This window comes from Miniopterus natalensis, chromosome 6 (genome assembly GCF_054644295.1).
Source record: "Miniopterus natalensis isolate mMinNat1 chromosome 6, mMinNat1.hap1, whole genome shotgun sequence".
Taxonomy (NCBI): Eukaryota; Metazoa; Chordata; class Mammalia; order Chiroptera; family Miniopteridae; genus Miniopterus; species Miniopterus natalensis.
Window position 1 is genome coordinate 59,161,633 of NC_142086.1, and position 24,226 is coordinate 59,185,858.

The 24,226-nt window shown below is 42.1% G+C and overlaps 1 protein-coding gene across 4 annotated transcripts in view; it reads left to right on the forward strand.

Annotated features, from left to right (window-relative positions):
* Positions 1-23,578, forward strand: part of PEX5L (peroxisomal biogenesis factor 5 like) — a 134,573-nt gene extending 110,995 nt beyond the window's left edge. For 2 of the 4 annotated variants that reach the window (XM_016218079.2, XM_016218081.2), the window contains 7 exons: positions 11,939-12,055; positions 14,653-14,796; positions 17,858-17,928; positions 19,343-19,540; positions 20,175-20,340; positions 20,708-20,865; positions 22,604-23,578. In XM_016218079.2, coding sequence (XP_016073565.1) covers positions 11,939-12,055; positions 14,653-14,796; positions 17,858-17,928; positions 19,343-19,540; positions 20,175-20,340; positions 20,708-20,865; positions 22,604-22,808 — 1,059 coding nt within the window. In that variant the 3' untranslated portion in view covers positions 22,809-23,578. The remainder of the gene's footprint in view (positions 1-11,938; positions 12,056-14,652; positions 14,797-17,857; positions 17,929-19,342; positions 19,541-20,174; positions 20,341-20,707; positions 20,866-22,603) is intronic. The other 2 variants (XM_087818293.1, XM_087818294.1) reach the window with 1 other exon arrangement.
* Positions 23,579-24,226: the final 648 nt, after the last annotated feature.

Genomic DNA, 24,226 nt, shown 5'->3' on the forward strand with positions numbered 1-24,226 from the left:
AAAGGGCATAGAGCAGGAATTACAAGATATGGGTCTGGCCCTGGTTCTGTTATTAACTAGCTAATAACATTGGACAAATCACTTACAAAGGTCAAATAAGTTAATATACTTGAAAGCTCTTTGAAAACTATGCACATTCAAGGTGACAATCTCGTTTCTCTTGGTGGAAAGCAATGCAGTTTTGTCACTAAATCCTCTTATTTCTTCACTTAGAAAATCTCAAATTTGCTCTTTCCTCTCTGTCCCCATTGTAATCACCCTGATCTCATCTCTGCAATAGCCTCCTAATTTATCTCTCTTCTATCCCACCCCCCACAATTCATCCCCATGGGGAGGGGGGTAGACCAGATGCTCCTAAGGCTCCTTCCTTCCTGTTGTGATGCTCACATTCTATGAGACAAAAATCAGAAAAAATGTGGCTGTTTCTCTCCCTGCCCCACTGCCATCCTTAGCCTTGGCCATGAGTCAAATGAAGCATTTGACTTAACAGCTAAAGGTTAGCCAGGTAGATAAGTAGATGAGTCAGTGGGTAGGTGGGCGGGTGGTTGGGTATAAATGCATAATTGAGACGTGGGGGGGGCGGGGGGGGGGCGGGGGAGGCCATTAAGTGAAGACTAGGATTTTTCAGCTACTTCACAGTTTCAGTAGCTCCACAAACCCTCCAAAGATGGTTTTCTTTACTGTTACAATGTAAGACAGTGTGTCTTATTCTTTTCATTTTCTTTCAATCCATGGTGATCTGCCTTCCACCCCTAGTCTACAGACGTTGCTCTGGATGAGACCATTGCTTCTTCATTACTAGTCACTCTTGCAGGCGAGCTCCAGCTCAGTGTAAACTCTCAGCAGCACCGGTCACTGTTAAGCTTGTCCTCCGCTTACGGATTCTCTTCTGTTGGATTTTCTGACCCCACACTCTTCCTCTCTCTGGAGTTCTCCCTCCTCTGCCTCGCCTTTGTTCCCCAGAGTGAAACATCCAGCAGCCTGCCCTCCGATCCTAACACAGTCTCACTGGTTGAGTGCATCCCCTTGTGGGATTCCAGTCAACTCCCACGCTGCTGACTCTAAAATCCACATCTCTGGCTCTTCTTTTCCTCCTGAGAACAGACCACAAAGCACGCAGCCTGCTCGACATCTATGCTCAAACATACAAAGGCTCCTTACACCGAACATACCCAGGCCTGAGCTCTTCAGCTAACCCTACTTTACCTTTTCTGTTCTTTAACTCAGGGAATGGGATACGCCAAAGAAAAGCCTCCTCTGCCCCTCCCCACCCCCCAGGCCTCCTGGTTTCTCTCTCTTTCCCACCTAACATCTATCTCTCCCCCAACATCTAATCAAACATCAAGTCCTATTGATTGTACTAAATGTCTCTCAAATCCACCCATTTCTCTCCTTCCCCTCTACGAACACCCTGCTCTGGTGACCATCATCTCTTATGCAGACAACTGTAACAGCCTTGTAACTGGCCTCACTGCCTCCAAAATGTAAAAGGGAATGCTCTACTTATTCCATTCTCTTCACTTCAGCCCGAGAAATCTTTCTAAAACACAGATCTGCATAACGACCTTTCACTTGTCCTTAAAATCCAAACTGACTACGTAAGGTTCTTCAGGATCTGGACCATTCTTGCTTCTACATCCTCAGCTCTGACTCCCACCTTGATGTCTACACTGGCATCATCATAAATTATCAGTTCCTAGGATAGGCCATGTAATTGCCTTCTATCAGAAATGTTCTTTCCTCGCCCCATTACCTGGCTAATTTCTGTTCACTCAGAGTCTCAGATGGTTTCCAGGAATATCCATGAGCTCCCAAGTCTAAGCTGAGCTCCCCGCGTCTTTGCTCCTAGGGTACCTTTCCTCCTCTTATCTTGCAGTACTCTATTGCATTTGTCTGTGCCCCACCAGACCGCACACTCCAGTGGCAGGATTAGCATCTGTCTTATTCATTGCTACACTCAGGTGACTGGAACATTGCCTGCTACATAGTAGGCTTGTCAATAATTTGGCTGAATGAGTAAATTAAATGTATAAATATATATAATAAATAACTTTGAGAAGATGCTACTCTTCAAATTTTATAAATCAACCTCAATAAAAAGGTAATAAAAAAATCCATTTTATAGACATTAGAAAATCACTACTATCTTGTATATCTAAGTATTTCTTTTTAAAAATGTTATGCCTGGCCCTTCAAATGTGTTCCTAATTACCTAATAGCTCCTGAGACCAATGCAATATATGTCATTTGTTAAGGCCCAGCAAATCTTGCCATACAGTCTCATAACTGACAATAGAAGAATGTCAATCCATACATAGCCTCCTCTCCACTGATTGCTAGGTTCTGTAGGACAGAGTGCTACAATGGCAGATTTTTCTCCCGGGCTACGGAGTCTCTGGCCTGGCATTTTATTGGGCTTCTGTTCTCTGTTTCTATGCTGGGTATGAGTCAGTTGCTGCCAAGAAGCTAGACGCACTGCCTAGTATCTTTGGCAGAGAAAATATTTCTCTAGTTCTATCCAAATTAATCCTCATAGGCCAATAAATCAAAACATGAGGAAAATGTATGATAATTTTGGCCATCTGGAATATTTTTAAGGCAATGGTGGGTGTCACAGAAACTACCTAGCTCCACAGTAGTTATGAACAACTGGATATTAGCTTTGGGCAGTATGAACACATTCCCCTCCCCCGTGATCCCACCAGCCTGGTCCAAGGCAAGGGGAGTCCCGGCGGTGTTTCAGAGTCCTTGCCTTGCCCTTGAGTCAGGCAGTTTGATTTCTGTGTCGAAAAAAAGCAGCTTCCACTGGTTTCCTTCCCGTTATCTTCATAAGATAACAAACTGGATCTAGACTCCATCTTCACACCTGGTCAACTGCTGTGACAATCAGGTAGTCAAAAAGAAAAAGGGAGAAAGTCAGAATGTCAGTACAATGTGATCAATACAATATGAGTGATTTTTTATTCTGACTTTTCCATCAACATGACTGGCCCAATTTTTTCTTCCGTAAATAATCCTGAAGGATGGGAGTGGGGGGCTCATGGTGGAAGGTAGTGTCAACAGGGATATTAGATATAGCAGGTAAAATTCTTTATCACCAGGAAAAATATTGCAAAGGAAACTGCTTCTAAACCAGTCTCTCTGGTGGCCTTGCCCTGCAGGAAAGGGGAGGAGGGAGGAACCTGTTCACAAGGTTGCTTTAGTGGTAGCTATACATGTTACCCCTGGTGGGTAGCCCAAAGCTTTACAGCAGCCATATCCCATTTTAACGAGAAAACAGGGACATAGATTCAATAACTTGTTCAAGGTCACACCACAATTCGGTGATGGAACTGGAATTCCGACCAGTCTAGCTCCAAAACTCCTGCCCTTAACCACTATTCCCAGTGCAAAGAATGCTTGCATGTTTCAAAGACCCTGAAACAATGATAGGACTTAAAAGCTGCTGGTCACCAGAAAAATAATTCCCTTATCAAACAGTCTCTCTTATTTAAATTATTTTAAAAGCAACAACAATAAGGGAAATCAAAAAGTTGGGAAGGAAAGGTTAAGAACTACCCAGAAATCCCACTACACTCATAAATTAACTGTTTTCATTTTCTCGTGTTTCTTCTAGTCTTTGTCCAGTCTGTACACATAATTATATGTAGTTTCAAAGGCCATTTTCAATGACTAGCTAGTACTGAAAACATAAATACATCAAATGAGTTGTCTTCCCCAAAACATACAAAAATTATTTTAATTCTTCCATGCACATTGTAGGTTTCATTTCCTTTTCTGGAAAAAATAACAACAAAATCTTGAAGAAATCTGATTCACACAGCAGATGTGAGGATTAGAGAACCTGCTGGCTAATTGGAGATGAGTTTCACTGGAAACAATCACATAAACTCAAACTGCGTGTGGTAAATTCCTATCCCTGGTCGTTTCTCAGTATACACCAAATTTATCTCAACGTTCTCTGGTTTTGTGGAACTTGAGATGCTCATGCCCTGGGTCTCTACATCAGCTTTTCCAAAGCTGTGTTCTGCAGAAGCCTAATTACACACACACACACACCACCCATCTAGGGTCATCCCCCTCTTAGATATTTAACATGTATATTAGCATTTAAAGGTCCTGGGAAGTCACACAGCAAGGAACCTGTTCACTTTTGTCCAGAATTTGCCAATTCGGCGACCTCCAGGAGCCAGGCAGGTGAAGGTAACGATCTGGTGGTCACTATGATCAAGCAGAAGGTCACATGTACCACCTGAGAGCTGCTGCTTCCAGACATGCAGGCCTCACATTGACAGGTCTTCATGAAAGGTCTGAAAGCTAGGTTTTGATGTGAAATTTCATATCTAGGATTAGGAAGAAAAACGTCTCTTGGCTACATCTGACCTGTAGGTTTAACCTGAAGTCTCCCAAGCTCATTTGACCACAGAACTCTTTGTGCCTCGTGCACCCCCTGGGGAAATGCTGCCACACTTCATGACCTGCCAGCCCTTTGAGGAAGCCCCCGTCATTAGGTCCCCTCTCTGTGCCTGGTCTCCCTTACCTGCTCTATCCTCTGACCTGAAGTGTGTTCCAGTTACTCTGGATATGTGATAAATTACTCGACACATATGGCTTAAAACAATAATATTTATTTTGCTTCAAAAATCTGTAATTTGTGTAGGGCTCAGGGGGGATGGTGCTTCTTGGTTCCCCAGGTGTCAGCATGGCTTTGAAGCTGTGGTGCGGATCATCTGAAGCACTCGCACTCACAGTCAGCCAGCCAAGGCTGCTGGTCGCCTGAGGCCTTAGCTGCATAGATGCTGGAACATCAAATTGGCCTTTCTTTGAGGCCCAGGCTTCCTTGCAACCTTGTAGCTAGATTCCAAGGGTAAATGTCCAGAAAGAAAGAGGGAGACAGAGACACGGGCAGAAGCTGTATCACCTTTTAGGATCTAGCCTCAAAAGTCACACCAGGTCACTGTCATTACATTCTGTTTGTCAAGTGAAGTGCTCAAAGACAGGCAATGGACTCTACCTCTTCATGGAGTGACAAGGTTCTAAAGAGGATGGGGGTCCAGAAATACCGCTGTACCCATTTTGGAAGATGCAATCTGCCGTAAAAGGAAACAATGAAATATATTGAATTCTGGCTCTGTTATTTAGCAGCATAGTGTGACTTTGCGCAAGCAACTTCATCTCTTTTTGCATCATTTGTTCACCCTATCCTGAATTATAAGTACCTCTGTTTTTATTTGGACAATGAGCTTCTTGAAAGTGTTTTGTTTAGTAGTCCTATAATGCAAAGCACAAACACATAGTTAGGATTTGGCAAATATTTTTAATACTTTATTTCTTAAAACAACTAGAGTTTCCCAGTAATTTTCCACTACCTGTAGACATGGCTAGAGGAGAAGAACCCCCCCTGCAGAACCGAGTCACACTGCAGGTAGTTCACAATCTACGTGCCAGTCTTTTATCACATGGCATTATCACATGGAACATGAGACAAGGCTCAAACCCCAGGACCCTCCCCATCTCCTCATACCTGTGGTAAAGTAGCCCTACAGTCACGTGCTGCTAGTTGCCCAAAGAACAGCCGGGAGGCCAGCAAGCAAATAAACAGCCTCTAAGACACTGACCCTACAAGGCCTCATTCCCAAAGTAGCAGCAAACTCAGGCTTGGTCTCCAAACCTCCAGTTCCAGGGCATCTTAAGAACAGTTCTTGGTTGTGAATACAAATACTGCTAGAGCCACAAACATAGATATAATCATGTGAAACTCCAGTTCTGAGAAGGCATTCTTTTCCTAGTGAGTTGGCCAATGACCCTGCCCATTTGGACGACAGGTTTTGCTCACTGTGCTTTAATACTCCATTCCTTTTTGCCCCTTGCTAGAACAGGAAGGTTAGAAAGGAGAAAACAGAAAACTGCTTTAGATTCTCTGCTAGAAATGGCTCTTGATTGCCTTCTGACATCTGCTCAAGCCTTGTATTGCATTATTTCCAGCCTCCTGTGTCCTTTCCTCTCCTTCCCATCATTTCCAATTTTTCTTCCCCATGTTTCTGCAGCTAATCTGCTGGCACATTGTTTGGTGAGAGCCTCAGGCTGTTTGCCCAGGTGCCTGCCAACATCTGCAGTGATGGCCAGCTCCAGTAAACAAGGAGGCATGTCTAACCCAGGGGCAACCGGAAAATAGATGTCAAGTGCTAGTACCAATATTTTTGGTTTTCAACACTTCTGAACCACAGTTTATAGTTTTGTGGGGCTGCATCCTCTCTGTATCCTGGGAGATCCTCTTTTTCATTTACAAATATGAAATAACTAACTGCCAGTTCCTTAGTTCTTAACATCACCAGTTCTAAAGCACTTTACATGCATTGTTCCACTTAATCCCTAAGAGACTTTTTACATTTTACAGATGAGGAAACTGAGTCAGAGGTGAACTGGATTAAAAAGGTCACGTAACAAGGGACATAGCCAGATTCCACCCTGTTCTACCTGTTGCCAAAGCCCATGTGTTTTTGTCCCTCTACTGTTTAGGTTGAGAAAGGGGCACCCACGACAGATGTATTTATCTCACCGAGATTTTACTCATTTTGAGCCTTCCTGTTTTACTCAGTGAATCAAATCATTACTAGTGTTAGAAGCAGAGCCCCTCAGGGCTGTGAGAGACTGCAGAATTCTCTGGGTCAAACCTGCATCTGATCTGTGAATCCTCTTTACAACACTCCTCACGTTGGTCATTCTGTCTGTGCTTGCAGACTTCTACTGTAGGAGAACCCATCCTTCTGAAGAGGAAGCGGTCCATTCCATTTCCAGGCAGCTTCCTATCACCTTTGACAAAAACCTCTCTCCCTGGAACTGCCATTCACTCATCTCACTTCTCTTATCTGCACAACATGGCTCAGGCATCTTGTTCATTTCTCATCAGCCCTCTGAGCCTTGCTTTTCTAGGTAAATTGTTTCATAAATAGGGTTACTCTTGCACTTTCACTCTTGCCTGAGTAGACTCATTTGGTAATGACCCCTCACTCCGTGGGACAACCTGGACTGTACCCAGAGCTCAAACTAATTTTGATCAATCCAACTTCTATCCGTTCCTTGATCAGAATGCTGCACACCTGTGATTGTAGCCACAGGTTGAATATGTTCTTTGGGTGGCCATATGGAATTCTTGACTAATATTGAGCTTAGTCAACAAGAGATGTGTTGAGCGGGAACAGTTTAGCCGGTCTTCACCAGCCTGTGCTACTGGATCTTAGGGCACTGGGGTCCCAAACTGACTGCACATAATTTCACTTCAAAAAAAACCTGTTTGTTGTGGCAAGTATTTTACCCAACCTTGCACAGTATTTTTCATTCCTCGCCATGCAAGAGGTGCTCGCTTTTCTTTTCCACATATAGAAGGAGTTGGTTGGTTGGTTGGTTTTTAAAGTTTTGATCCAGTAACAGTTAATCAATGGATGTCTAAGAAGCAAAAAGGAAGTCAGACTCCTGACAGGCAGAACTGATGCCAGTTGCATGTGGTCTCACATGGATCATCAGTTCTTTCACAGCACAGCCCCAGGATCTTTCTAATCAACAGTTGTTTGATGACAAAGTTAAAAGTACCTCTGTTTTAACTCAAGGGTGACCAGAATAGCTGGTGAATGGGAACTGATAATATGTTGCTATCCCTAAAATTTCCTGGTTCTAAATTAAATTACTTATTTTCTTATTCTTTGTAGTTTAATATAATTAATATTTAATTTTGTCATGATTTTTGTGGGAATTTTTATTTTCTAGTTTTATAATCAAAAACTGAAGGGAAGATGTCCAATATGCTTTGGGGAAAACACTTTAAAGTATAATTTTTGGAGATCAGTGAACAGGCTCCCCTCCCCCTTATTCTGATCTTCTGAGTCAATCTGCGTAGACAATGAAGCCTCAGCTATTTGTCTAATAAACCCAGTTGTCTCACTTTACAAATAAGAAAAAATAATATACAGACGGGTTACAATGACTTGCTCAAGTTCACAGGGGAAATGGCAGTTTCTAGCACATACTTCTCTCATTTCAAACCACTAACACAATATCTGTGTTGAAAGAATTCACAGAGACAAGAAATTGCTCTAGTGTGGGATCACTGGAGAAAGTAAAATTGAAAAGAAGTCAGCATTTTTTAACCAAATCTCACTTTTTCACCAAAATAACACATGCTAGTAATAGAAAATTTGGGAAATGCTGAAAAGTACAAGGAACAGTGATGGGACAGATTACTCATAGTTCCATCCCATGAAAGCAGTGCTGTTGGTGCCTCCCTGGTGTATTGTTTGTTGTTTTCTATCATTGTGATCATATTACTTATCAAGAAACATTATAACTCAAGGGCTAGTCCATGTTGTAATGAACTCTTCATAAATACCATTTAATTGTTATGTAACAGTCCATTTTTACCATAATATTCTTAACTTCCCTCTAATTTTGAATGATTAGTTAGAAGGGAAAGATTTAAATAATGAAAGGAAAGATATCTGGAAGAGGATCTGTGTTTACAGCAAATTAAAACACCACTCACAGATATGTATTTGAGTTTTGAGGTTATGGGTGATTTTTTGTTCATTTTTTATATTTTTCAATGCTGCAGAAACACTAATAAGAACACCTACTTTTATGGAGCATTTACCATGTGCTTTATGCCACAGATAGATTTTCTCATTTAGTCCACATAACAACTGACCAAGATCACTATTATATATCTCATTTTTAAGATAAGGGAAATGAGACCTAGAGAGGTAATGGTATTTGCAGAAGGTCAGTAATGGAGCCAGAATTGTTCCCAGGTTCATCTGAGGAGTGAGCTGCTGTTCTTAATCATCATATTGCATATCCCAAGTTTTTTTTAATGAATTCCTAGCATTGTTATCAGAAAGCTATTTTTGAAAATGAAAATGGTTTGCAAACAATAGCTCATTTCTGGTGTAAGCATATAACTTGTTATGTATAGAATATAAAAAACAACCTACCAAAATCCCAAAACAACAAAGAAAATCATCAATACATTAAATCCCCTCAGTCCTGTCTAAAATGTTTAAAATTCAAATATGTTTCAGGTTTCTCTGAAATTGATTAGAAATAGAAAAAAAGCAGCAGTGTTAATTGCAGTTACGTGAATGAAGTCTGGATTTTGAGACTGGATGAAAATTGATTGTGCTAAAAGTAGTCTTCTGTAATTAAATGAAACTGTGCTGTGCACTTTAATTAGTCAGAACTTATTCAAAGTGGAAACAGTAAGTCCTGGTGTGTCTCATTAAATGAGAGCCCGGCAGCCCCCCTGAGCTGAGGTTCGTCTGTTTTGCACAGCAGTCTTATTTATGCATCTACTGCTCTAATTTGAAACTGCAGGAAAGGTGATGCATCCTTTTGTAACCCAGATGTACACATTATAAAATCCTCCTCATTCGTTCATTCAGAAGACTTGGAATAGCTTGAAATTCTGGAGAATCGCACTAGGGGAACAAGTAACTGCCTTAAAAAGTACTGGAAGTCATTGGCATGTCACATTACCCACCAGGGGGCTTGGGAAAGTCAGTAAACATTGTAAAATTCACCTGACAGATTTCTCTTAGTGCCTATGAAGACAGGTGAGCCTGCATCTTTGAAAAGGTATTTAGGACAGACAATGAGTCTCCACAAATTTTCTCCTAACTCCTCAGTATGTAAAATTCAGGTTTCATGGTATTAAGAAAGGAAAGCTAATTTATTCTTTTAAATTTATCTTTATTGTATTATAGATGTCCTTTTTTTTTTCGCCCATTGGACCCTGTCCACTCCAGTCCCGCCCCCTCCCCAGGCCTTCACTGCACTATTGTCTGTGTCCGTGGGTTATGCATATATGCATATAAATTCTTTGGTTAATCTCTCCCCCACCCTTTCCTCTGAGATTCATCAGTCCGTTGAATGCTTCCATGTCTCTGGATTTATTCTGTCTGTCAGTTTATTTTGTTCATTAGCTTCCACATATAAGTGAGATCATGTGATGCTTTATTGTTGTTTTAACTTTTATTATTATAAAATCAATGCAAAATCAGAGAATTCAGAAAGTACGGAAAAATGTAAAGAAGCAGAAAAAATATCACCCATCTTCATTCAAAGACATTACTTAGCATGGGAGCATATTTCCTTCAAGTTTTTTATCTAGCCATTGCTTTTGTACACCTGAGATCATTCTGTTTGCACAGTTTGGTACTCTACTAGAAAGACTCATTGAACAAGAGTCTGGACTTTTATTCCTCATTTTAACCTGGATAAGTGGTGGTCATTCCATGTGCTTCTAGCATCCCAACCACAGATTCTCAAGACACCTGCTGCCCTGAGCCTTGGTTGAAGGGACAGGACTCGTTTCTGTGGTAGGAATGAGTATCCTGGATATAATGAAGGAAAGGAACAAGACCTACTACTTATCGGGTAGCCCTGGATTAACCTCATCGGACTTGCCTTCATTCCCTGAACATTCATATGCAGAAGAAATAAGCTTATATTTATCATTCCAAGCAACTTTGAAGAAAAGGTCATGCCATAGCACAGCCACCACCAGGCATGAGGGTGGCATGGAGGGTGAGACTGGGAGGATTCATGGGCGAAGGGCAACCTCAAGTCAAGTTGATGGTGTGGCAACAAGTCACAGGACTTAGAATCATAGAAATTGAGACTGGCAGGTAGAGTATGGCTCTCAGTCCCAGACTCGGGTGTTCAGGAAATACCCATTTCTTTGTTTTCTTTAAAGAAAATCAAGTGGTTTCCAAGCATCTCTCTTACCGCACTGGGAAGGTAACTTAGTCCCAGATACCCAACCTGGGAAGCTTATGTGCTGCCAGAAAACAAGGACAACTTTTCACCCTCTTATTTGTCCTGCTAACAGCCAACCAAGCCCCAAGTGGATCCTTGAAATTCAGTTTTTCTCTATTCCCCTGACACATGGCAATCAAAGTTCAAGTCAGCTCCCCTCCCCCACTCATACCCTCTGTCATCGCCTAGGAGGCCAGTCCTTCCACACATCTCAGCACCTACCACCTCCTTTTCTCCCCACTCCTGGAAAGTTCCCCTTCCTCTCTTAAGCCCTTTAAGACACTTTCCCCTTTTCCCTCTTCCCAGGACGCCTAAACTATGCTTTTCAGGCTCAACCAAATAGAGGCCGACCTGGGACAGATCTTGGAGGAAAATTCTGCTTCCATCCAGAACACAAACCTCCTCTTAAATAAGAACAGGTTTCCCTTTTGAAAGATGTAAAAGAAAATTATAAGGGAGAAAAAGTAGTATTTCTCAAACACATCATTCTGCCATAGAAAAGGCCTTGAAGACGATCTGTCCAGGACCCAAAGCCAGGGTCCTTCTTTAGCACCAGGAGGCCAGGTTTGTCATAAGGTGATAAGCAGGGCCTTGGAAGCGAGACTAGGGATCAGATCCTGTGCAGCCCTGGCTTTGTGACCACAACCCTCAGTTTTCTCCCAGCACAGCGCTTCACACAGAGTAGCATCAACTAATGTTACTTTTCCTTGGCCATAGCCAGCTGCCCCTCCAAGTCACTGCCCAGGCAGTCCCAAAGCTGTTGCTCTAACTCCTCATATCCTCGGAGCTGGAGGAAAGGCCATCCTTCCTAAAACGTGTTTCTGGTACCCACACTTGAAATTGTTCAAGTAATGGATTTTTAGCTGAGTTTGGTATCTGTGATCCAGGTCCTTCAGAGGGTAGTGATTTTCCTGCTGGAGAGAGGCCCAGCTAATCCAGTTAAACACCCTGACCACTGAGGACCCTCCAGGGTTCTTCAACTGTGAACATCATCGGATGTGGCCAGTTTCCACATTTTATTCCTCCGCAGAACTCATTTCGATCTATGAGGAAAACTGTCTTTCTGGAAATAAACCGAGTGATATATGCCATGTCCTTAAACCCACCTCTCTCCATGTTTCCTGTCTCCTAGTCAGATACGGAGTTTTGGGATAAGATGCAAGCAGAATGGGAAGAAATGGCCCGGAGGAACTGGATATCCGAGAACCAAGAAGCGCAGAGCCAAGTTACCGTCTCAGCCAGCGAGAAGGTGACCAGCTCTCTTCTTATCCATGCTCCTCTTTGAATCCTATAATTATAAATTAGTTGATAATTATTTCTGTGAAAAATCCAAGAATCAAACAGACACTTTAATGTCAATCAGACCTAGAAAAAGCTCTGGTAGATGAAAACAATATAATCATCCAACGTGTGAAAGCAGCAAAGCTGGAACGGGGCACCCTTATTTTTATCAGTGTTAGTACAGACAGGTGGGCGGCCACCCAGAGCTTGGGTCCCGGCTGCTGGCCACTTACTGAACTAACTACCTTTGAGGGTGGGTTTGAACAAGACCTGGGCTAACCTCACAACGCTTTTCATCACTCAGTCCCAGGAGCCATGCTGATGAGCCAACCGAAGTGATATCAATGGGCAGGGGAGCGAAGCAGGGCTTTGGACTGCATTTCACAGGTGGTCATTACACAGCTGGCAGAGAAACTCAATGGAAAAGAGAGTCTTCACACAACCAGGTCAAGTCCCAGGGAGATTCCCCAGAGCTACTTCCCGGACAGGAGCTCCAGCAAATATGAGCACAGTGAATGACAAGCCAGATTGCCCATGAAGTCCCAGATGCCCTTGGATTTATGCTTTTAAAAACAGTTAGGGGGATAAAACTTGAGAAATAAGTTTAAATGACTTGAAAGATAAAAAGAGATGTGGAATTTTCTTACACCGGGGAAGGGAGTCATATATAGTATATGCTTATATGATGGTTTTTGTGGAGGAAGTCTCAATAATATTTAGTTCTGGGTAATTTCCATGATAGTTCAACCCAACAGATATTTATTTGTGTACTGGCTCCTGGGGAAATGATGATTAATAGTCTCTGATCTTAGGGGATTTTCAATCTGCATAGTCATTAACATGTCCTTCTCTTCCTAATATTCTGTGTCCCTCAGTAGGCCAGGCAATCTCATAAAATCAGAACAACCATCTCATTAAAAATAACTGCCTTTTCTATTTAAAAAATCAAAACTAAGTAAAAAGAAAGGACATTGATGCAGATCATCAGACTCTGGACTGTAATCCTTGAACCTGGGACATGATGAGGGCCCTGAGCTCCCCACTCCTTGGGGCCTCATGTCCGTAACACCCCTACATAAGCTCTGTGGCTTTGGATAAGGGGTTTTGTCTTTCTGAAGGAATTCATTTGATCTACTTTAAAACCTTGGTAGCATCGTAAACAGACTGGCTTAATTGTACCTATCAAATTAGAAAGATTTTATAATAATCTATGCTAGTTAACACTGCAACAAATAATGTCTCTCGGGTACTTCTGATAAGAGTTTAAATTGGGACATATTTTCTCAAAAAAAATTCAGCTACACATGTCAGGGGCCTCAAAATAGTTCATAGCTTTTAGCCTAATAAATCTCTCTAGAAGTCTATCTTAAGGTAATAATAAATGCAGGCAAAGATTTGACCATGAGGCTTTCACTGTAGCTTTATTTATGAAAACCAAAAAATGAAGGTAACCTGAAAGTCCATCAATAGGGGTTTGATTGAGTAAATTTTAACATACTATAAATAATTATAACTAAAACTAAGTGGAGCTTACGCCACAAAACTGCACCTATAGTATGAGCTTATTTGTTTAATTTATATGGTCATAGAAAAATACTAGAAGACTATTTGACATTGTGTATTGTTTAAATTTTTACAATGAAAGAAGATCTATAACTTTAAAACAGCATTCTCAGTGGGTGATATCCACCTCTCTTCACCAACAGAGTAAACACTGGTTTGAGGAGTGGGAGGGCAAAAAAAAATCTTAGATATGGCAGTGGTTTGTAGCCCTCAAAAGGGCCACAGTGCATAAATAGATGTACAGTACATATTAGGGGAGTGGGTGGTAGCACATAGCAAAAGTCAGGGCAAAAACTCGGTATTTTTTAAATCTTGGGGGGCAGGCGTAGGGAATAGTTAGAACAAAGTGAACAAAAGAAATGTCATAAGGCAAAAAACTCCAAAATATTAGCAGTGATCATGTTTAGGTTGCAGCACTATGGGTAAGTTTTTGTTACTTTTTATATTATTCAATAACAAAATCTAAAACTTATACAAAGCAAATGTATATTCCTGATAAGAAAAAACTAATTTAAGTGGTTAATTTTATGTTAAGTATATAAAATAAAATTTTACCACAATAAAAACATCTATGTTAAGTGAAATAAGCCAGTCAGAGAAAGACAAGTACCACATGGTTTCAGTCATCTTGGAATCTAATAAACAAACTAAAGTAACAAGGAAAATAGAGACAGACTCATAGATAGAAAGTAGGCAGACAACTTGGGGGAGGGGGGGTTGCTTAGGGGGAGGGATTGAGCAAAAAGGGGAAAAAAGAGAGAACTCATGGACATGGACAACAATGTAGTGATTGCTGAGGGGGGAAGGGTCTGGGGGTGGAAGCGGGCATAGAGGGGATAAATGGTGATGGAAAATTTTAAATTAAATTAAAAATAAAATAAAATAAGAAATTTAATTGCAATTCAATTAATTGCTTTAATTTAATTTAAATTCAGAAAGAGCTTACTGAATGTGAGAATGAGGCGGTAAATGGTAGATCCCTTCGGCCCTTCTGTGTTGTAGGGCTATTACTTCCACACTGAAAACCCCTTCAAGGACTGGCCAGGCGCATTCGAAGAAGGCTTAAAGCGGCTGAAGGAAGGGGACCTGCCAGTCACCATCCTGTTCATGGAGGCGGCGATTCTTCAGGACCCTGGAGATGCAGAGGTGTCTTTCCCCCTTCATCCTGCCAGGCTCAGAAAGTGGCAGCACATGCTAATGAGGGACAGAGGGTGACACAGGGCTCTACTGGCTGGCATTTTCACCATGTAACGGTTCCCAAAGGAGTTAGCCTGGTTTAGTGTGATATAAACCTGTTTTCTAACCCAATCTGCAGAATCTGTGGTGCCCAAAAATAAAGGACAGAGACAAGAAATGAAAAACTAAAATGCCTGCCCGGGAGCTCATGGGCAGTTTTCAGGGTGCAGTGTGCAGTCTTGTCGGGGTCTAGAGCCACACCCTGTCTCACCACTGATTTAGTCACTCCACATTTATTGAACATATACTACGTCCCAGGACTTGTGCCGCGCACTGGCTCAGAACACCGAAGAGCTAGAAAAATAGAACAGTGCAGAAGACACGTTAGTGGACTATCTGGAGGGACAAGTAAATAAACCAAGGCAGTGTAATAAATGCAGACGCACAGGAGGCTAGGAGAGCAAGAGCAAGACTCTGACTGAGCCTCCCCACAAGTGAATCCAAGCTGAGTTTTCAAGGAGAGAGGATTAATTAAAGACAGCAGGGGAGTCGAGTTGTTTCGAGGGAATGGTTTCTTGGCTGAGCAGAGAGACCTGAACCATTCGATCGGGGAAGAGGGGAGGAGAGAATGGCAGGAGTGGAGGCAAGAGGAGGTAGACGAGAGTTTGTGCTTCATCCTGAAAGCCCTGGGGAGGGACCCCTAGGAAAGAGCATGTTAGAAAAACCCCTTTGTCTGAGGCATGAAGGGTGGCTGGAGACAAGGCTGGGAGACCACCAAAGAGGCTTCTGCAGTCCTATCTTGGTCCAGGACACTTCCACACGTGTGAAGGCCTGTCGTAAGACAGTGGCAGGTATAAAGTCTTCCTTTGTAGTTTGTAATTTTCAGGAAACATCTTAAAAGGGATGTTCCCAGAACAATTTGAGAAATTTTAGGAAAGGGTATGTACGGTGCTGAGAAGGCAGTGTAGAATAGTGGTTAAGCTCCTAGACTCTGCTCTCCTGCGTGGGCTCAATACAGCAGTGTGCTGGGCTCTACGGCTGGTTGGCCATGAGCCATGTGATCTGGGACAAGTCATTAAAACTCTCTAAGCTTCTGTCTCATCATATGTAAGGTGAAAATCACAATTATAATAACCATCTTATTGGATTTTGTGAGAATTGAATTAGTTCATATAGATAAAGCGCTCAGTTCAGTGTCTGGCACATCATATTTAAGCTTTATTACTACTATTCTTTGTACTTAGTGTCGAGAGAACAAGTAAAATGATCACTAAAGCCCCTGGTATCTTGTTCATCAAAACATGGATAATGAAATGGGATTAAACTGAGAGTTGGAATGCTGAACCAAAATATTAGGATTTTTAGAAAGATAGTTGAATCATTGTAGAAAAAAAATTGTATTAATAGAAAAATACAGGCCATCCCTCCCCTCAAAAATACTAATGTCATCTTACATTTCTGAATGCTATGTGTTTTCGTGAGTATTATATCGTTTGACACAACTCTGGGCAGTTTTTAAAAAGTATTCATTATCATCCCAGATTCATAAATGAGAAAATTAGGACACTTGGTTACTAATGGATCCTAGATAAGGACCCGGGGCTTCTGAATCTATATAGATCCCAACACTAAGATAATGGGTGGTCTGTGGATGGTGAAAGTGATGCCCAAAGCCTAGGAAGATGCCCTCAGAGAAAGATTGTTTCATCAGTCTTTCTTAAGAAGCATTCTAAGATGTATAGACGGTGAAATAAAGGTAGAGGCTGCTCTGGGCACACTGGAAAGATTACAAAGAATCCCTGATATTCTGGGGGGAAATAATTAGTTTTTATGAGTTTGTATGGTATATGTAAAGATAATTCATAAGGGGAAAAGCTGATACAATTTTATAGCACTTTAAGATGACTCTACATGTTTTCATACAGTTTGTTTTAAAATATCCATAGCATTGATTCTCAGAAGTGGGAGAGTTATGCACATCCCAAACCTTTTCAAATCCCTAAGACTCAGATATACCCTCACCCCTGGCAAATTTGAGGACAATGTGTGTAGTGAGAGGTGTTTTTTTTTTCAATGTGCATTGCTCTTGTAATGGTGTGAGAGTTCTTGTTCTAATAAGTATATAAGTATAAATTTGTTATATTTTTAAATGTCAGTCTACATCTGAAAAACATTATCTGCTTGAAGATATTCTTCACATTATTAAACCATAGCAAAGGGTTGGAAACAACCTCAGAGCAACAAAGGAATTGATCGAGTAAATAATGGGCTATCCATTCAACAAAATTTAAATTAAAAACTATAAGTAGGAAGATTTTGCAAAAACATGAAAAAGTGCTTATGGTGGAATATAAAGTTTAGTGTAGGCTTTAAAATCACATATACATTATATTGCATTTTATATATTTTATGCACTTTGATTATACAGAGTAGGGCAAAAGTAGGTTTACAGTTGTTCATATGGAAAATAATACAATGAATAACAGGAACTGACTGCGCGTCATGCACTTAAAACTGTAAACCTACTTTTGCCCCACCCGGTATTAGAGCTGTAAACACATTGTGAGGGGTTTTGTTTTCCCTAGTTCCTAAATTTCCTGTTGCCTCTTCTAATAACTGCTTGACTTTCATTTATACGAGTAAATTTTATTGTGTACATCTTGAGATTCCTTATTGTAAACTTCAGACTACTCGGCTACATTTCTGGGTTATCTTTTTACCTTTTTTCCTCACAAAAGCATCCTTTTATGTACTTATCTTTTGGTTTTAAGATGCCTAATATCTCAGAAGCTCAGGGGTTTCCATGGATCACAGGAAAGAATAAATACTGAGAGCTTGTAAATAGAGACGGTATCTTGACCCAGATGTCACAAGAGTTTGAATGAAGAAATGCATGTGGTGTTTTTCCCTTTACAGGACTCTCCCATCTGAGACAGGTCGCTCTGCATAGAGGGATCTGTCGCAGGTAACCGACTACTGGCGTGAGTGCTTGTGCCTCCTCTTGCAGCGTTGACATAGTTGTTTTTTGTAGGCGTGGCAGTTCCTCGGGATAACTCAGGCGGAGAATGAAAATGAGCAGGCAGCGATTGTCGCCCTCCAGAGGTAGGTGAAGCTAAGTGCAAAGTCATGGGCGGGCGGACACTTGTTGATGGCCTTCCTGCTAATAGTTTCAGACTTATCATTTGACCTTTAAGTACACTGCAAAGAATTTGGCCAGAATAAGTGTTAAGAGGCCACATATGACTTACGCGTAGCTCTGGAAAACAGGACCTGATGAAGAAGTAATGTTCCTCAGTCACAATGTGGGGCCACATGCAAATCAATTTACCCTCATTAGCACGAAGAGTTCATGGCAAAAGCAGTCATAAAATAGGCTCATTGAATAAATAGTTCCTTTTAACGTCCTATTCTTCTGCAGCACCTGAAAGTTTTCTTTAGAACAAAATAGACTCAAAATAATCTCAAGGCAATTTTAGCTCCTGATGTCTACAGAGCATCCCCTGAGATATTTTCAGCAACCTGCAGGTTTAACTCCTGAGCCCCTGACTAAAGCTCTAGACTACTTGGGGTGGGTGCAGCATTACCCCAGGCTGGCTTAGAGTCCTTATTTAGGCCCCGAGGGGGAAACAGCCTCTACCAAATAGATTTCCACTGTCCCGACTCTTTCTTATAAGTGTGTGTGTGTGTATACATATGTGTGTGTGTATACATATGTGTGTATACATATATGTGTATGTATGCATATGTGTGTGTATACGTGTGTGTGTGTGTGTGTGTGTGTGTGTGTGTATAAAACCTCTTCCTAAAGCTCTGATAAAGGTACCACCTAGGGCTTGCTACTCAAAATCTCATCCAGAGACGCTCAGCGTGGTTTTCCCCTGGGCATCTGTCAGACCTGCACAGCCCGGGTCCGCCCAGACCCGCTGTATCAGAAGCTGCACTTACCAAATCCCCAGGTGATTCCCATGCACATCAGAGTCTGAAAAGCCCTTGCTAGAGGCCAGAGGAGGAGCACGAGGGGGAGCAGCTATAGCCTGGGCCTGCTGTAAGCCCACATCAGCAGTCTGGAAACCCAGAATAACCCTCTCCTTTACAAAACACTGCTCGATCTTTCATCTCTGGATGTCTGAATTTAATTCAAGCCCATTCGCTTTGTGGATAAGGTGCATTTCATATACTGATAGTAGAGCAGCGTTAAAATAATGATACCCCCTACTCCTCATTAGATTAACTACTAATACATTGTGTGCAGGGATTAGCCACATTTTCCATAGTTTCAAAATCATTTATTAAAATTACCAAACCTAACACACATCAGGATGAGTTTTTAACTTTCTTAAAAATAAGTTTTTATGTAGATAATGAATGTGATATTCTCCAGGGGCTTAACATAAACTTAGCAATGCTTTTGTACCATTTAATTAATAAAGGCCTCAAATTTTCTAAAGAACTGCTCAGACACTGGCTCCAAAAACAAAACAAAATCTGAAATTGGCTTCTTTTCCCCTTCCTCCAGGTGCTTAGAACTGCAGCCTAACAACTTGAAAGCTTTGATGGCTTTGGCCGTGAGTTACACGAACACCGGCCATCAGCAGGATGCCTGTGAAGCCCTCAAGAATTGGATTAGGCAAAATCCAAAGTACAAATACCTTGTGAAGAGCAAGAAGGGATCTCCAGGCCTCACCCGGAGGATGTCTAAGTCTCCGGTTGATAGGTATCCACATCATTAAATTACACCCACACACGCAATTAATTAGCATAATGGTAATGAAGGAGCCGCAGGTCCCCACCGGCACCCACTCCAGATGGTTTGTGGGACAGCATTCTGCCAGAAGAGCAGCGCCAGCCTTTGGGACACATGATCTGCCCCAGGGGTACTCACAGACATTTATCTGAGTACCGTACTTTAAAGCCAAATGCTTTGGACACATAATTAACCCAAAATAAATTATAATAAGTAGCAATGTGCCAAGTTTTATAAAGCCTGAGAATGAGGTATGGGGAGAAATGGAAGTCCTTTCTTCTGGAATTTGGTTTCTACCAGCAATAAATCATTATGTCAAATTATTTCTCACTGAGGCCTCGGGACTTCGGCCCTGGGGTTTTCTACATTGGCACTTGGGGGTCAATGGATCTCTCCTTACCTAGCACTGTTTGGATCCGTGTAGGACAAAATATTTCATGAAAATCAGCAGGTTATTTTAACCTGGTATAGTAATAGTCCTCTTGTTACACTAAGATATTTTAAGCAAGATTTTTTCCAGTCTGTAATGAACAGAGAACATAATCATAAATCATTTACGTTCAGACTATTTGGATTACAAATCTAATTTTTTCCCCCCTGTTAGCTCTGTTCTGGAAGGAGTGAAGGAGTTATATCTGGAAGCTGCCCACCAAAATGGAGATCTGATCGACCCAGACCTGCAGACAGGTTTGGGGGTACTGTTCCACCTGAGCGGAGAATTTAATAGAGCAATCGATGCATTTAACGCTGCCTTAACCGTTCGGCCAGAGGTAAGTGTGCAGCAAGAAACCATAAGGTTCTTTGTTTTAAAAAAGAAATTTCCACAGGATGTACTTTGTACATTTTTGCTGCACTTTACTTCCCTGCATCCAGTAGCTGAAAGTGATCAGTACTAATGACAGCTACCCTGGCTGGTCATACTTAAGATAGAAACAGGAGTGGCCTGAGCGCATCCAATGGTAGGCTCCTTGAGGGCCGGGAGTCATTTCACGGAGCAGTCCGTAAAGATTTTTGAGTAACTGGCTCGTCCTGGCCCTTGCCCCTGAGCCCCCGCGAGTTCGCAGCCGCGGCCCGGTGCAGGGCCTGGGGCCCGCCCCGCGCCTGTGCCGGGCCGCAGGGCGCTCTCGCTCTCCCCAGGACTATTCCTTGTGGAACCGCCTGGGGGCGACCTTGGCGAACGGAGACCGCAGCGAGGAGGCGGTGGAGGCCTACACGCGCGCGCTGGAGCTGCAGCCCGGCTTCATCCGCTCCCGGTACAACCTGGGCATCAGCTGCATCAACCTGGGCGCCTACAGGTGAAGCGCGCGGCGCCCTGGGCGCGGGGGCACGCGGGGCGGGGGTGACCGCCCTGGCAGGCCGTTGGCACTAAAACACCTCGCCTGTGGGACTGACTCTCCCCCTGTGAAGGGTAGGCTTGAAGGCGCAGGTCCTGGGGCCTGTTGAAGCGGGAGCAGTTTGCGTTAGTGTTTCTCAGTCTTCAGGGAGCAGCCATCCTACGGGCACCTTGTGAAATGCAGATTCCCAGGCCCCCCTCTAGATTCTCTCAGCGGGGGGGCGGGGGGGTTATCTGGGTTTAACACCCCCAAGGGCAACTCTTTGAGAAACGTGAAGGGTCCAAACCTTCTTTTCCCAGGTAAGGAAAAGAAAACCTTGGAGCGGGGGCAGGAGAACCCAGTAAAATGACTTGGTTGCAGGCAAAGCACAACCAAGAATCCAGGTTCTCTAACTTAGCAGTGAAGTGAGTAATAAAAATAAAACTTAAGGAAATACTTGTGAATGGCGGGTTTATAGTTTGAAATGTCTCTCTCCCTCTCTCATGACTCCTCATTGTTGTCTTTTCCCCAACCACAGGGGCCATAACAACCACCTTTGTTTCTTTTGTGTAATGAAGGTTTGGGTGATTTTTTTCTTCTTTTTTTTCCATTTTTTCCCTAAGTAAACAGGTATTACTTTCATAACTAGAAAAAAGAGAATTGTTAGTTTTAAACTCCACCAAAAATGCAAACCCTTTCTCATTCTCAGAACGAGCCAAGCCAGGCCTTTAGAATCAGACCCGCTTGGGTTCAGATCCCAGTTCTGCCATTTATTGGTTTTTAATAAACCAGGTTCAATTTCTTCAGCTGCTAAAAAAAATTACATATTTTACCAAAAAAAAAATCATCTTCCTATACAAAAATGTTTAGTGAGAAAAGTGACATTCTTTCATCATTTTTGTGTTTATTAATATCTTGCTTAATAGAAGACTCTTGTTTCTGCTTCTGCATTCAGTCTGTGGGGATATCGTAAATCACGTAGTCCCTGGAAAACTCCAGGGTATACAGGTGAGAGAATGAGAGTGAAAGGTAAAATAACATCTCAGTATTATTTTAAAAATCACTTTGGCCTCACTGATTCCCAGGGTTCCCAAGACAATACTTTGAGAATGATGGATATAGATTCATAATAAGAGCTTTCACATAGAATAATTCTACTAAACCTCACAACAAGATTTTAAAGTGACTTCTCTTCTCCCTGTTATATAGCCAGGGAAACTGAGGCTTAGAGAGGATGCAGCTAAGTAATGGGATTCAAGCCCAGGTGCTCTGCTAACAAACTCAACTCAACCCTGGCTGCTCCCCATATTTCTGTCGCTAATAGGAAAAGTCAGACCGCTCTTTTTCTCAGTAGGTTCCTCTTCGACCCTAGTTACATAAACCACATCTGGGGATGGATTGCATCTTCAAATCATTCCTGGAGTAGGGGAAAAGTGAATGCATTCAAGAGTTAGCAGTGGCCATTATTCTTTCTCTCCCACATGACTTTCCTAAAATAAAAGTTGCTTTGCTTTTTTCTTTCTGATTGCACTACATTGAACGATGGTTTTTCACGAAAGAATAATGACAGGATCAGAAAGTTGTTCATCTGATGATCCAGCCCACCACAGAGAGGTGATTCAGGATGTTAGACTAAAATAACGTCATCCGTTTTTGTTGTCTTGCTTGCTAACTCTGAAATCTGTTGCATTTTTAAATGTCTGTTTTTCTACCCTCTTAGAGAAGCGGTCAGCAATTTTCTCACTGCCCTCAGTCTGCAGAGAAAGAGCCGGAACCAACAGCAAGTTCCTCACCCTGCCATCTCCGGGAACATCTGGGCTGCCCTCAGAATCGCGCTTTCTCTGATGGACCAACCGGAGCTCTTCCAGGCGGCTAACCTCGGGGACCTGGATGTCCTCCTGAGAGCTTTCAACTTGGACCCTTGAAGGAAAAGAGAGAAAGAATCAACAATAATCCCTGTCTGTATATGTGTACTGAGAAATGCAAACCTATTTTATTATGAATTCCAAAAAGATGAAACCAGATGTTCAAAAGGCCGTGGTGATAAAAGCCGGGGGAATTCTTACAGACAACGCCCAGTCTCTGTTCAGACCAAAAGCACAAAATGTTATATAGAGAGTCAAGGTCGGGCTCAAAAGACGTATCAAGAGGCTCAAGACAAACCAAGATAGAGTAGCTATGTGAATATTCTTTCCACAAGCTGCAAGCCCATCGCAAGACATCTTCGGGTTTTGGTCCCCACTTGCGGCTGATGACACATCTAAGGAACTTGCTCGTGGAACACCTGGAGGAAGCACTGCCTCAGATCGGGGAATTCTGACACTTTCTAAACTATCCCCTGAAATGCTCCCTTTTAGAAGATTGAACATAGTTTGGGCCAAGGTGCATGCACAAATATTAACTCGACTAAAGAGAGGCATTGCTTAAACCTTTCCGATTTTAACTTCTACTGTAGCTCTTTGATTCCAGGGAAGGAGCTTTGCTGGCAAAAGCAGTTTTTGCACTAGAAATTTTTTGCTGTTCCCAATCAAAACTTTTCTGGGACTGTATATATGCACTTTAATATCTTATTTATGCCTTGCTGGAGTTTTGTTTTGTTGCTCCAATTTTTAACTTGGGGGTAAAGGATTTGAGAACTCAGCCTTGTTAGATCAATGGACCAAATAAAAATTCCTGAAAATAGTTTTTCACAGTGTAGGGTTTTGAAGCAGTGTTTTTCTTAATGCAGATATACCTAGGGTATAAATATGCAAACACAGGTCTTACTCACGTGCTGTCTGGAACTGTATGAACTTAAGAGATAAGACACTGTCTCTCCATGCGTCCTCTGCAGGGCCAAAGTCTGATGATGTCCTGATTTCTATTGAGTTAACATTAATTTGCTTAAATGTCATATTTTACTTGCTTACTAACTGCCTTGCACCTGATATTCCTTTTAAATTGTTAATATTTTAAAGAGTATTTCTTAAGAGTGATAAATACATTTTTCCTAAAAACTGTGTTTTTCTTAGTTCCATAATAATCTGCATTGCTCACCCTTCTGCTCCTGCGTGGTAAAGATTGGCAGTCTCGAGCTGAACCTTCCCGAATGTCAGAGGTTTCGTGTGAAAGACGTGCGCCCCTTTGGCTCCCGTTTGGAACATTTATCGAGTGCCAGGGCCTACTGACAGTGGTGTTTTATTTCAGTGGTTGCATTCCACTCCTTTCTTCAGAATGTTTTGTGCTTGTTGGGGTTCTCTGTGATTATTTGGACAGACATCATTTTTTAAAGGATTAGAAAAATTATTTTCAAAATGCTAACCAAGTATAATTTTACCAACCGCCCAGTTCTGGTAATTTGTCC